The sequence below is a fragment of the Dioszegia hungarica genome, assembly GCF_025882075.1.
Source record: "Dioszegia hungarica strain PDD-24b-2 chromosome Unknown MKK02contig_6, whole genome shotgun sequence".
NCBI classification, from domain to species: Eukaryota; Fungi; Basidiomycota; class Tremellomycetes; order Tremellales; family Bulleribasidiaceae; genus Dioszegia; species Dioszegia hungarica.
Window position 1 is genome coordinate 2,093,741 of NW_026515768.1, and position 12,578 is coordinate 2,106,318.

Here is a 12,578-nt window from a genome sequence, read left to right on the forward strand (position 1 = left end):
ATGGCCCCTTCTCTCTGAAACTGTCCTAACACTGAAACGGTCAGTCCCCACCTAGCTATGCACCATCTTACATATCACTGATGCCTCTTAGATCTCACGACCACCGCTATGAGCTCCCCTGTCATCTCTACAGCGCACGTTCGTGGCCACCCAGAGTTCACGACCCACAATACCCCTCCGAATGTGCTCAACCGCCTACATGCTCTCTTTTCGTCCGGCAACAATGGGGAGGCGGGACCATCGCGATCTCGACGACCAAGCGTGGATGTACCTGGGGACCGGGAGATATTCAGGGCGATGACGGTGCCAACACTGCCTACGCCCCCGCCGAAAGTGGTGCCGGATAGAAATGCGCTGGTGATCAGGCTGGTCACTTGGAACATGGGAGATGCCATTGTAAGCTGCGCTCCGCCCGACTGACTCCTTGTGCTGATCTGTTAGCCAAAAGGAGATCTTTCCGTCCTTCTTGGCGAAGTACCCGAATATTCGCCTCTCGAGATCCGCGATGGCCTGCCTATCGTCCCGGTCGAGGACATCCACCCATACCATATCATCGTTGTGGCCGGCCAAGAATGCCCGACAGAGTCTGGCGCACCGAGGGGAATAGGCGGCGGTCTGATGAAGGGAATGAAGCTGCATGGACTGCATCATCACAGAAAGGGGAAAGAGAGGGAGAAGGAGGAGCAAAAGGGCAAAGAGGCCAAGGAGGAAGAGCTGGACGAGAGCTCGGACAGCACGCAGGATGGTCGTCCGTCGTATATGACTCCTGGAGAGGAAGGGGAGGGATCAGCGGAATCGGCAGAGGGGTCAAGAGCGACCACGCCTACCCTGGGGAGTACGCCAACTCTGCACCGGCATGGGCACATACATCAGCCGGTCGCCAAGGGGTGGAGCAGTATGCTGGATGGTGAGCTATGTCATACTCGCGATAGCTGCTTAGCTGACCGTCGAAGACTGGCTCTGCGGGACGGTCCAGAAAACCGAAAAGGCTCGCTCGGCCGACCCTACTGCCGCACCCCAACCTACCTCGAACCTTCTTGGTGTCGACCCGCCATCCATGCAACGCTCGGCCTCTGCTCCGATGGCCATCTCAACGTCCGTCCAGTCTACAACAACATCCATCCTCCACTCGCGGTCCCCTCTCGCTCGGTCTCCCTCCTCCTTCACTTCGTCCCAATCTCTATCGGACAGCGACTCGAGCGCTTCGGAAATGGAGGCGTCATTCCAGCTTCCCGTCCCACCTCCCATCGCTCGAATGGCCTCAGACCTCCGACGTGCGGCTCGACCGGAGATCATCATTCCAACGGACGAGCCGCCCAAGGCGATGGAGGGTTCCAAATGCTACACCCATCTCACAAAGCAGAGGCTTATGGGGATGTATCTCTCGGTGTATGTGCACAAGGATTGTCGGCACCTTGTCGAAGGGGTGGATAAGGACTTTGTCACTGCGGGGCTGGCAGGTGGCAGACTGGGTAATAAGGGCGGGATGTGAGTTGCTATATCTGGTATTACGGTGCATAGCTGACGGTACAGTGGAATCAGCTTGAAGATCGCCGATCACCGTTTACTATTCGTCAATTCTCATCTCGCCGCACATACTGGCCGCAATCAAGCTCGGATGGCGAACATCGCCAAGATCAAGTCGGAGCTCAACTTGGACTGCTTCTTGCCAAAAGACGATCCTCGGGCGAATGAGAAGGATTTGACGGACAGATTTGACTCAGTGTTTTGGTGTGGCGATTGTGAGTCCCGGAGTCTGACATGAGCTGACTTATAGTGAACTTCCGACTTGATGTCGCTCGCTTGCACGCAGAATGGCTTGTCGAGCAAAAGAGTAAGCTTACTAATCTCTAAGAACGGATCGCCGAACTCAGTGCTGCAGAATATGCCGAAGCCCTCACATGGGATCAGCTCCGGAATGCCATGATGGATCCCGCCACCAACCCCTTTATCGGCTTCGAGGAGGGCATCATCGACTTTCCCCCTACATTCAAGTACGATGTGTGGAAATCGGTAAAATCGACCAACAAGGACCTCCGCCGCTCGCTTCGTCGACGCAACTCGGTCACCAAGCCTCGGCAGGCGGAACCTGGATCGGGTATGGCGACGCCAAAAGTCCTCGACCACGTTCCCGAGGCGGACGGGGAGGACTTTGACGATGCTCGATCGCGTATCAGCGATGACTGTAGATCACCGGATCTCTCTCGCCAGTCCTTCGAGTCGTCCCGCTCCGTCCGGTCCGTCTCGAACGCCACTGCGGACTCGCACATCGGCCGGAGCAACTCCTTCCGGAGTCCGGCGGAGATCAGCCAGGCTGAGCTCAACAGCATGATGAATTCACACCGGCCGCTCGATGTCAAACTGAAGGAAAAGACGAGGAAACTCGTCCAGCTCGTCAAGATCAAAACACACCTCTCTCCCTCTCCATCCATCCCCAAACGTCCTGCTCGGTCGCAGAGTATTTCTAAAAAGCCGTCGATGGAGTTTGATCAGGCTAGCCGCCGGACATCGCTCTCCTCCTTTACATCCACCCGCGAGCGCGAGACTTCGCCCGAATTGCCCTCCGGATTCCGGCCATTCGGCCTGGCGGACTCGGCACTGCTCTCGCCCATCGAGGCAAAGAGCCCGGATGCGGAACGGCTCGGGATCGCCCGTCGACCGAGTATGGCGTCGTCTTTCGGCTCGCCTCAGCGGCCGCAGCGAGCTTTCAGCTTGAAGCGGACTTTATCAGGGCGGTCGATGAAGTTGGATACGCCGGACGAGAGTGAGAAGCTGGATATGCGGGAAGATAGGCGGGAGGGCGTGTACGATTCGTCCAAGAAGCAGAGGGTGCCAAGCTGGGTGAGCTACGCGTCTCCGTTAGTTCCTACGAGACTTGCAGCTGATGGATTAGTGTGATCGGGTACTGTGGAAAGCGCATCCCATCCCAGACTTGCCTGAGCCTGCTTCGGATCAACTTCAACGTGAGGTCAACATGTACCAGGACCGTCCGCGGTTCGGCCGTCTCACCCTCGTCCTGTCCAACATCGGCCGGCATCGCAAATTCCCAGTCACTCGGACCATGTCTATCGAACCATCGCCATCCACCAGATCCATGACTCCCCCTCCCCTTCTCCCTCGTCTGGAACAGCCCATCATCTCCCCGGACCGTACGCTTGTCGATAGTGTTTCCCGACCCACTTCCGGAAACGCCACTCCTACCGGTCAAGTCCCCCATCCCAAGCCTCACCCCAGCCACGACTCGCACGTCCATCCCCGTACGCGCCCCATGTCTACCGATACGCACAACTCCTCATCGCCCATCTCGCCCGTCCGTCATCCCCTGCTCCAGACTGGCGGGAGCCAGTCCGGCTCTCCCGCACGGCCGCGTATCACTATCGATCCGAACGCTACTCCGGGGCACGATCACTTGACGCGACCACGCGCCAACTCGGAGACTGTACCCGACGCGCCTAGCGCCCGCGCCCAACTCTTCGGGGCGAACGCGACAAACGGGCGAAGTCTGCCTCCTCCTCCTGTTCGACGCCTGACGGGCGAGCCTGCCCCGGCGATACATACGGACGAAGACGGAATGGTCATGCACCGCGTCCGGTCTGGGTCTGGGTCAGGGCCAGGGCCGGACTCTGGTGCACCGGCGTTGGGGGCAAGGAACTGGGCTAGGACCATGACGATCCAGTCTGGGGTAGGGGGGAGAGAGGACGGGCGTCCAGGCGGTGGAACCGGCAATGCGTTCACGCGATTCATCCACGAGATCCCGAACTGGCTACATCGGCATCAGGGGAGCAGCGGGACGGTGGAGCCAGAGCTGGAGCGTTCGGTGGTCGTCGAGGAGGAGGCGCCGAGGAGGCATATACAGGGCGAGGTGGTTTGCCTGCATTATGGGACGATTGATGATGCGGGAATGAGACTGTTGGAGGGACGATCGTAAGTTTCCTTGTTACTTCCTTTGAGAGTCTAAGAGCTGACAAGGATAGGGATCATCGGCCAGCTATCTTTGCGGCTGCCATTTACTTATAGATCATAGATATTTTGCATGAAATAATGCTTATCACGCTGACTGATTGGGAAGACTCCTTTCTGACAGCCTACAACCAGTCCTTTGGACAGTGCTCCAACACTTGTGACCTCGACAAACAGTACAGGTACAGGTGCTTCTCGAAATCCCGAACTCGCCGATGAGAAGGATATCGGCCTCATCGGCGATCGAGCCGAAGAAAGGACTGTCGTCTCGAGGTACCTGCCTTCTACAAAGCTGATACGTCTCGACCTCCGCTTATAGCTTTTGCCACCGCCTCTCACCATGTCCGTTCCCCATGACCTTTCCAGCATGGACGTCGAAGCACTGGGTCACATCGTCGGTACCGTACAGGCGAACGGCACGACCGTCTACAATGGCATCAGCAAGCAAGATCATCCCCAATTTTTCCGCGTCTCGATGTTCCCGCCCGATGAGCGCGGGACAATCGTAGCTCCTGTCGAAATGAAGAGTTCCACATTTCAACTTCGCTCCATCGATCCGAGCCAGCAAGTCTACTCCTCACTCGCCGACGACGACGACAATGACGGTACGAGTGCTCGTGGTGTGATCGTGCGGGTCCAGCCAAGCATCTTCGTCAATGCGGTGACATACCAGGTGGCGGCCGACTATCTGTCCAGCCGCTCACCGATCATAATTCGCTCTGTCAATCGAGTGATGCCTTCCGGAGTGGCGTCAATCATAGACACCCAGGACAACGTCAATTACTCACAGGTCCCGCTTTTACCTGCTTTTACGTGTGTACTGACGCATGGTGAGAAGAGTCAAGTCCAAGCCGACGTTGATGGACGGACTGTCCCAGGATATCAGCACGCCCTTGATATCCTTGCCCCCAAAATCGGCCTGGTGGAGCCTAGATCTGATAAGACTGGGTCAACTCGACGATGGGTGCAGAGGCCTTGCCCGCCCGAAGCTCAGACTACCTACCGCGTAGTTGACGCCGGACCTGGGTACTCAGTCTACGAGACCACCTGGGGCGCCGAGGGGGCCAGTATGGGCATCACCGGGCGGGGCCAATTTGCCCGCTTCGAGCTGAATGCGTCGGCGAGGGAGGAGACAGGGATCGAGTGGCTCGCTATCGTTTCGATGCTGACCACCACGCGGGAGAGTCTGGGGCACCAGATCGGGGCGATGATACTGGTCCGCAAGGATACAAGTGGCGGTCACCAGGAGAGGGATGACGGTGTACTGACCAGTATTGATACGCTGTTATGGGATTGGCAGTAGCTGCCGCAGGTGAGAAGCAGGTTGGCAAGGTTCATCGCGGGCGGCGATGCGTATCAAGGGGTCCAGCTCAAGCCTTGTCTGCAGTATCTGACGGATGAGCTTGTGGGGGCGGTGGCGGATCCGGAGAGCGGTTTGGAGTGGACAGCTGTGGCGGTGGCGGAGGAGGATGCCATCTTATAGAGGAAGGTATAGCCTACATACTGCGGATATCGCGTACCTCCCATTCGAATCATTGGTACCGTACCACAAGGGCCGGCAGATCGGCAGATCTGACCGAGAGGGTCCTTCATTGTTCTCCACGGCTTCGCGCGCGCCGCAGCCCTCGAGGCGGTCCAGACAGTGCTGTATGCCTTGCGAACTGGTCAGACCGCACTTGACAGTGCCTCCCTTGTTCCACTTTGGCACTCAAAGGATGCCCACAACTACATGGCGTTTCCGCCATCGGCAATCTAAGCGCTTGATACACGTGCGAAGTCAATCATCCCTTCTTGGCGACCCCCAAGCCAGCGAGATCTACTGAAAGGATGGCTGTCATGCGGTGCTCCTGCTCCGTGAGGGACGATGCGCCGCGGACTCTAGCCTCCATAAATTCTGGGCTTAGGATAGGGGACAATTTGCCACCGCCCCTCTTCTTCCACACTCACAATGCAATCTCACGAATCTTCCTCACACATCCCAGAACCGGCACTCCCTGAGGACGTCGTGGACTACTCGTACGGCGACGGAACATACAAGCATGCCATCTCGAGCTCCATGCCATTTCCCGACAGCGTGATTCTTCGCGGAAGCTCCTTCAACACCGCCGACTCTACCGGTGTCATCAGCCGCGTCGTTCCAGTCAGGGAGCTACACTCCGCTGTCAAGATACGCAGCTTCGACCCGGCGCACGAGATACGGTTCTACCACCCCGAGACTGGCCAATACGCCACCGCCAACCCAGTCATTGTCCTTGATGATTTGGCCTACGCCATTCCCAGTCGATACACACCCGATGGGCAGACCGCCACACTGTGTTACTCTCCCTTGATCGTCCCGCAGACGGTCTACACCTTTTCGTCCGTCCCAGATTCCGATACCATCGGCGCAGCCCTCGACTCCATGCCCCCGCCCCTGTCGAAGACTGCCACAGACCTACAGTACATGAAAACAATACAGCAAGGTGGCACTGTCAAGGACGTCAGAGCGGCGCTCACAAATGAGGCCAGTCGGATCAAGGGGACTGAGCTTGGGGACAGCGGCTGGACTCTTGTACAGAACAATGAGTCGTCTGGGGACACTTTGCCTGATGCAAACATCATCGACACAAGCCATCTGGACAACGTACCGACCGGCTGCATCTACGAGATACCGCTCGGAATGGGATTTTCGTCTCTCGGTCTGCAGGGGCAAGGACAATTTACTCGCTACGAGGTTCCGGCCGAGGTGACCGAGACGACGGGGATCGAATGGGTGGCGGTTGCCCCGCTGCTGGCGGATCTCTCCAACTCGGACGGCGGCACGAAGCATGTCCCCCGTGCTACCGTCTTTGTGCGCAAGGATGCTCCTACCGGATACGAGAAGTCCGATGAGCCTGTTATGCGGGCCATCGAAACTGTGGCTCGCGAATGGCGTTCGTCGGATGCTGCAGAGTCGATCGTTCGTACGTTTGACGAACCAGAGGATCTTGCAACTCGAGCAAGCATGCGGAAGTCTACTCTCATGGCTCTGAATGACACTCTGGCTTCCGCCATCATGACTCAGCTACCCGGTCTCACGGAAATCGGTCCCAATGCGCGGGAAGAGAGTATTCTGGGATGATTTGAGATGGACGATGATTTCGCTCGGAAGTTCGAGTCGGAGGAGGCGGCGAGGGTCATGAATGAAGCGAGGGCATGTGTAGGCGCTCTGGCTTCCTGTGCATGTATGTCCTTGCTGTTTCCAGCTAGGCAAGCATGTCTCGACTGGCTAGGAAAGGTAACAGGTCGGGAAAGCCATCGCTTGACGTCGAGCGCAAAGGTAAGCCGCCGCAGAGTGCGTCAGTATATCGTGCAAGCTAAGACGATGAGCAAAAGACGCTCCTGAGCGACCAGTCGCAGTGTGCATGAACATGATGTTAGGCACGTGACCGTGTTTGATTATAGATAAGATCGAGTATGATATGAAGAAGTATAGGTACATCTTGATGCGTCATCTTCGTTGAGTCTGCGCTGATCAGCTGCTGCGACCCGTGTATACTTTGCAGCACTGACCGTGAACCCTGCCGGAGCACTCCCCTCTGCCCCATACGCCTCGCTCACATCCCCCAGCACATCCCCCACACCCACTTCCGCCCCCTTCATCAACTTGGCCATCGCCCTTCCCTTTTTCAACGTCAATGTCCCCCTGCCATCTCCCAAGAGCGCCTCTCCAGCCGCTCGAGACGCCAAGCGAAGGGGAGCGAGCGGAGACGCCAGACCGGCTGATGAGGCTGCCCGGACTCGTGAGCGCGTGCGTGATGCCGGCGAGTCCAGGACGGGCGCGACGTTCTCCAGATCCATATCATCGTCGTCCAGCTGGGACCGACGGGGGGTTGCGCGAGTCTTCTTGAGCGGAGACTCGGCGAGCCGGGATGATGGGATTGGAGCGGTTGGTGAAGGGGGTGCGGAGGGGGATTGCGCCCGGAAGATCTCGAATTGGCGTTTGGAGGTGGTGGAGGGAATACGCTTGGTAGTAGCGGGTCCGGTAGTGCGGGAGAGGGATTTGTAGTTGACAGAGGGAATAGCGTTCTCGGCCAGGGTTGGGATGGGCGCGTCCGCCCGTCCTTTGCCCTTGTCCGCCTTGGATAAGGGGTCCGAGGGGAACCCGACCGATTTTGCTTGGACGGTAGCCAGAGCTTTCCGAGAGGTGGACTTCTTTGTTGGAGAGACTGTAGAGGTATGTGTGAAGGCGGATGTGGTGGAAGGGGAGGGGTTGTGCGTGTGGGACCGGGTGGATTTGGCAGGGGAGTCGGTGTAGATTGCGAAGATCGCGCCTTTCTTCTTGGTGACGGGCATAGTTTCTCGGTGGTAGCCAAGATCGGGCGGTTGGGATCAAGATGGATGTATGATAGGTGAGTGGCTGGGCGAAGTGGATGTTTGACTGATTTTGATCACTCAACTTGGAGCAAAACAAGTCAAGCGCGCCAATCTCCATAGCGTAAACAAGCATGACGTGGGATTTGATACCACAGCTGTTCAAGTGGAGACCCCACAGACCGGGCCGGCAGCCGATCTGTCCCGGCTTTAACCGTGTCCACTCTGGCGAGCTCTTGCTGCTCAAAAGCCAGCGATACAAGGTCTGCCTTTTCACCATCTACATCATCCCCACGACAGCCCACTCGCAATACAGTCAGAAATGCCCGATCAACGAGTCATCCTCATCACCGGCGCTTCGAGCGGTATCGGCCGTACCTGCGCCATCTCGCTCTCGAACGCCTACCCCTCGGCAGCCCACCCCGAGAAGCTTGTGCTTGTGCTCAGCGGGAGACGCGAGGCGGAGCTCAAGGCGACCGCGGATGCGTGCAGAGAGGGGACAGTGTGCGAGATCTGCGTTGGCGATGTGGTATCCGAGGAGGATGTAGGCAAGATGTTCGCTACGGTCAGGGAGAAGTATGGGCGATTGGACTTGCTGTTCAACGTAAGTGTAACTGTGGATGATGAGGCTATACTCCGTCGCTATATGCGCCATGGAAAGCTGATTGATAGAACGCCGGTGTGGATCTGGTTGGCGGTACGCCATTGGAAGATGTCGATATGAGCAAATTCCGCGACACGTTGATGATCAACGTGATGGGAAGTGTACTGGTGAGTACAGCTCTGATGGGGACACTGGACGAAGCTAATGATGTGTCAGTGCACGGCAAAAGCTATCGGAATCATGAGCCAGCAAGAACCGAAAGGCGGGCGGATCATCAATAATGGCAGTATATCCGCTACATCGCCACGACCAAGTGAGTCCCATACAGCGTCAGACCCTGCTTCAGATATGCATTACTATGCTGACTCTAACAGATTCGGCAGCTTACACCTGCTCCAAGGTACGCCAGCTCGCAGCGCGCCCCGAATTCTAGCTGATCACGCAGTTCGCAATCGCCGGTCTCTCAAAATCTACCTCTCTGGACGGTAGGAAACATAACATCACCTGTACCCAGCTCGACATCGGGAACGCCCAGACTTCGATGGGCGGTCACGCCGCTAAGGGTGCCCGGCAAGCCGATGGAAGCCTGAAGGTCGAGCCTATGATGGATGTACAGAACGTGGGTGACACGCTGGTATATTTGGCGGGTCTGCCGGCGAATGTGGATGTTCTGCACCTCTCTATCATGTGAGTCTGCGGTCTGTATTCCGTCATGTGGGCTTTGCTGACGTCTAGCGCTGCGGGTATGCCAATCGTTGGGCGGGGATGAGGGGCTGCTGGGAACGGCACGAGGAGGCATCAGTTTTTGCAGCTATTTTTGCGGTCTTTGTATATACAGTCTGGATTGATCTTGGCTGTCACGTCGCAAAGACCTATTGCGTCGATGCTGCTTTCGCTCCGAGACGTAACGAGTCCCGCGCACAAGAGTCCAGCCAGCTCGGACAAGCCTCGTCTAGCGCTGCTCGGCGATCTCCGAAGCACCAAAGATCAGTCGCGCAGCTCGAGCGCAAGCCAAGCTCAAGCTCCTCATACCTCGCCTTCATTGTGCTTCTTTCACCTCTCTTGCTCTGCATCCCATTCCAGACCGCCATTACGCCTGGTCCGCATAATAACGAACAGCGGTTATAGTCACGACCTGCCTCGCAATTGACCTACGCGACCTTCCGAACTTGTCAAAGAAGCCTGAACTTAAGGAATGAGGAGCACATCGCTTTCAAGCGCATCACTTCCTCTTGCGCAATGTCAGGTGAGTATTCCGTACTCTGCCTGCCTGCATGAGCTCACCATCGCAGGCTTTCACAATGCCGATATAACCAAAGGTACCTCTTCGACCCATTTTCTGCAGGTAGAGCTGTACTAATCCGCTCAGGCCTGATCATCACCGTCGCTATATCCTCCTTGACGGCGTCACTGTTCGATGTCAAGCCGTACTTGCACCTTCAGCTTGTACCGCATATCACTAAATACCATCAAGTGAGCTAGAAGGTCCCGCGGACTCGGATCTCCAGCTGACTCCATCGTAGTTCTTTCGGATCGCGATACATCCCTTTGCATTCGCCAACTCCACCGAGCTGGTCGTGGGGTTACTAGCACTCTCAAATGCTGGTATACCAGTCGAACGGTGCCTCAAACCTCTCAGCTATGATGAATGTTGGAATGCCCGATGCGGCTCTGCGAGATTCGAGCTGATACGTATCAGGGCATTCGGGCACCGCAAATATGCCGCCTTCCTCCTCCTGTCTTCCCTCCTCTCCACCTTCTTCGCACTCGTCGCTCTCATTCCCGGCCATAGCTTCGGTCTGAGATACATACCCTCCGGCCCATATGGTGTTCTATTCAGCCTGTAAGCTGTCCGATACGGCCTGACTGCATTCATGCTGCGATGAGCTGATCCGTCAGATTATGGCAGAAACACCGAATCGTCCCTGCGGTGTATTCGTTCCGGATCATGGGGATTGACTTCTCACCGAAGACATTCTTCTACATTCTGGTTCTGCAAGTGAGCTGATCAAGTTTCATTGTGTGATGACAGCTGATCATACAGCTCATCCTGTCCGACATGCCAGCTTCCGGCTTGGCAGCCACAACAGGCCTCCTCACGGGCTACATATCTCACCTAGACGCCCTTCCTATACCCCACACTCCCTTCACTCGGCGCCGCCTCCTCCGTCCTCTGAAAGCCTATCGGCTGCCTTCGTCTATCGCCGCTCTCCTCTCCCGCCTATTCAGCCCGATCATGGGCTCCGCTGCTGCCCCTCGGAGGAGCCATCGGGTTGTCCCTGGACAGACAAACGAAAGCCAACTTCGTGCCCAGGCAGGTGCACTAGCGGCGCTCCTAGGCGGAAGAATGGGGTTGGCGCCTACGAGACCGGCTGCTCCGAGGGCGGTAGTTGCTGCAGCCGCGAGAAGGGGCCCGGTCGTGAATGAGGGGTTACCGGGACATCCCGCGCCTGCGACCGCGGCAGGAGGGAGCGCGCCATCCACGCCAGCGAGGCAGGCGACGGGTATGAGAGGGCAAGTGGAAGGTGTAAGGGCCGGGACGCAGGTCGCGAGGGCGGCGGTAGGGGAGTGGGTGTCTGAGCTGGCGGGTGGGTCGGAGGCGAGAGCGCCGACTGAGCCGGAGATTGCTGCGTGAGTTGGTTGCTGTCCGATAACGGGCCGCCGAAGCTAACACATTAGGCTCAGCAGTATGTTTCCCAATATGTCGCGGGACAGGATTGTTCGAGCACTACAGAGGAAGTGAGCTGCTCGCCCTCAGCTTTTCGGTACGGGCTCAGAGCATAGCTAACTTCCCAGCGACTACAACACAGCGCAGGCGGTGGAGGCGTTGCTAGAGGAGAATACATGATGACCTTCCTATACATCGCATTAAGTGCCTGTTACAACTTAAGCACATCTATCCGCGCATCTATACACAGCGCTCGTAAAGTCCTCGTGTGCAGCCAAGATCAAGCATCATGCGTCCCTCTTCTTCTCGTCCGCCTGCTTTTCCTGGCCACCCGCTGCCTGGTCCGCACCACCTGCTGGTTCCGCCCCACCACCTGCTGCCTGCACATTACCCGCCGCTCCCTTCAGCCCCGCCTCCTCCTCCCCCAACTCCCTAATCAACCGATCCAACTTCCCCTCCAGCTCATCCGCCACCCCCGCCGCCTGATCCATCTGCCTCAGGATCTCCGCCATACTCTCCGGATCATCATCGTCTACGTCATCCACGCTGAGCAGTCCTGCGTCCGCGCGTTGTATGGCCGCTAGGAGGGGCAGGAGGGCTTGACGGTCTTCCAAAGATAGAGAAGCGAGGAGGGCGGGGTCGAGGTCTGCTAATGAGGGGATTTGGGAGAGATCGGGGAGGTCTGCTTCTATTGGCGGGTCGGAAGAGGGTGGTCCTGAGCTCGCTAGTCGGTCAGCTTCGGCCCTTGAGTGAGGACCGCTGGCCAATCGCTGTCCCGAAGGGATGGCTCACGTTGGTTTCCGTTTGCCTTTTCCCGATCCGTTAGAGCCGGTGCTGTGGTCTTTGCTGATGCTTTTGGCTGGGATTTTTCGGTGGGCGCCATAGCTTGAGCTACCAGCTCAAGGTCTGACATGTCGCTCATCTTGATTCAGAGTAAGGGTGGCTCAAGTGATGGTCAGAAAGACAGCACGAGATCGCGAGCGAAAGAGAGCACAAGGACGCACGGAGGTGCCT

The 12,578-nt window shown here is 57.3% G+C and overlaps 6 protein-coding genes across 6 annotated transcripts; 4 read left to right on the plus strand and 2 right to left on the minus strand.

The window, feature by feature from the left end:
- Nucleotides 1-108: 108 nt before the first annotated feature.
- Nucleotides 109-4,017, plus strand: MKK02DRAFT_42976 (uncharacterized protein; the record flags this gene model as incomplete). Its single annotated transcript, XM_053092224.1, has 8 exons — nucleotides 109-396; nucleotides 442-907; nucleotides 954-1,488; nucleotides 1,534-1,742; nucleotides 1,778-1,834; nucleotides 1,883-2,841; nucleotides 2,894-3,924; nucleotides 3,975-4,017. 8 exons carry the CDS (start codon nucleotides 109-111, stop codon nucleotides 4,015-4,017), a joined length of 3,588 nt encoding a protein of 1,195 aa, XP_052948355.1.
- A 283-nt stretch (nucleotides 4,018-4,300) lies between these two features.
- MKK02DRAFT_31993 (uncharacterized protein) lies at nucleotides 4,301-7,060 on the plus strand (the record flags this gene model as incomplete). Its single annotated transcript, XM_053088421.1, has 4 exons — nucleotides 4,301-5,219; nucleotides 5,363-5,449; nucleotides 5,544-5,624; nucleotides 5,943-7,060. 4 exons carry the CDS (start codon nucleotides 4,301-4,303, stop codon nucleotides 7,058-7,060), a joined length of 2,205 nt encoding a protein of 734 aa, XP_052948356.1.
- Nucleotides 7,061-7,429: 369 nt separating this feature from the next.
- Nucleotides 7,430-8,274, minus strand: MKK02DRAFT_31994 (uncharacterized protein; the record flags this gene model as incomplete). The annotated part of the gene is made up of 2 exons (XM_053088422.1): nucleotides 7,430-7,444; nucleotides 7,492-8,274. 2 exons carry the CDS (start codon nucleotides 8,272-8,274, stop codon nucleotides 7,430-7,432), a joined length of 798 nt encoding a protein of 265 aa, XP_052948357.1.
- Nucleotides 8,275-8,614: 340 nt separating this feature from the next.
- Nucleotides 8,615-9,665, plus strand: MKK02DRAFT_23238 (uncharacterized protein; the record flags this gene model as incomplete). The annotated part of the gene is made up of 6 exons (XM_053086695.1): nucleotides 8,615-8,896; nucleotides 8,965-9,063; nucleotides 9,113-9,209; nucleotides 9,271-9,296; nucleotides 9,342-9,583; nucleotides 9,632-9,665. 6 exons carry the CDS (start codon nucleotides 8,615-8,617, stop codon nucleotides 9,663-9,665), a joined length of 780 nt encoding a protein of 259 aa, XP_052948358.1.
- Nucleotides 9,666-10,091: 426 nt separating this feature from the next.
- MKK02DRAFT_23518 (uncharacterized protein) lies at nucleotides 10,092-11,744 on the plus strand (the record flags this gene model as incomplete). The annotated part of the gene is made up of 8 exons (XM_053086741.1): nucleotides 10,092-10,215; nucleotides 10,266-10,369; nucleotides 10,420-10,517; nucleotides 10,596-10,739; nucleotides 10,796-10,895; nucleotides 10,941-11,527; nucleotides 11,576-11,635; nucleotides 11,693-11,744. The coding sequence occupies 8 exons, from the start codon at nucleotides 10,092-10,094 to the stop codon at nucleotides 11,742-11,744; spliced, it is 1,269 nt and encodes a 422-aa protein (XP_052948359.1).
- Nucleotides 11,745-11,851: 107 nt separating this feature from the next.
- Nucleotides 11,852-12,486, minus strand: MKK02DRAFT_42981 (uncharacterized protein; the record flags this gene model as incomplete). Its single annotated transcript, XM_053092225.1, has 2 exons — nucleotides 11,852-12,288; nucleotides 12,357-12,486. The coding sequence occupies 2 exons, from the start codon at nucleotides 12,484-12,486 to the stop codon at nucleotides 11,852-11,854; spliced, it is 567 nt and encodes a 188-aa protein (XP_052948360.1).
- Between the last annotated feature and the right edge of the window lie 92 nt (nucleotides 12,487-12,578).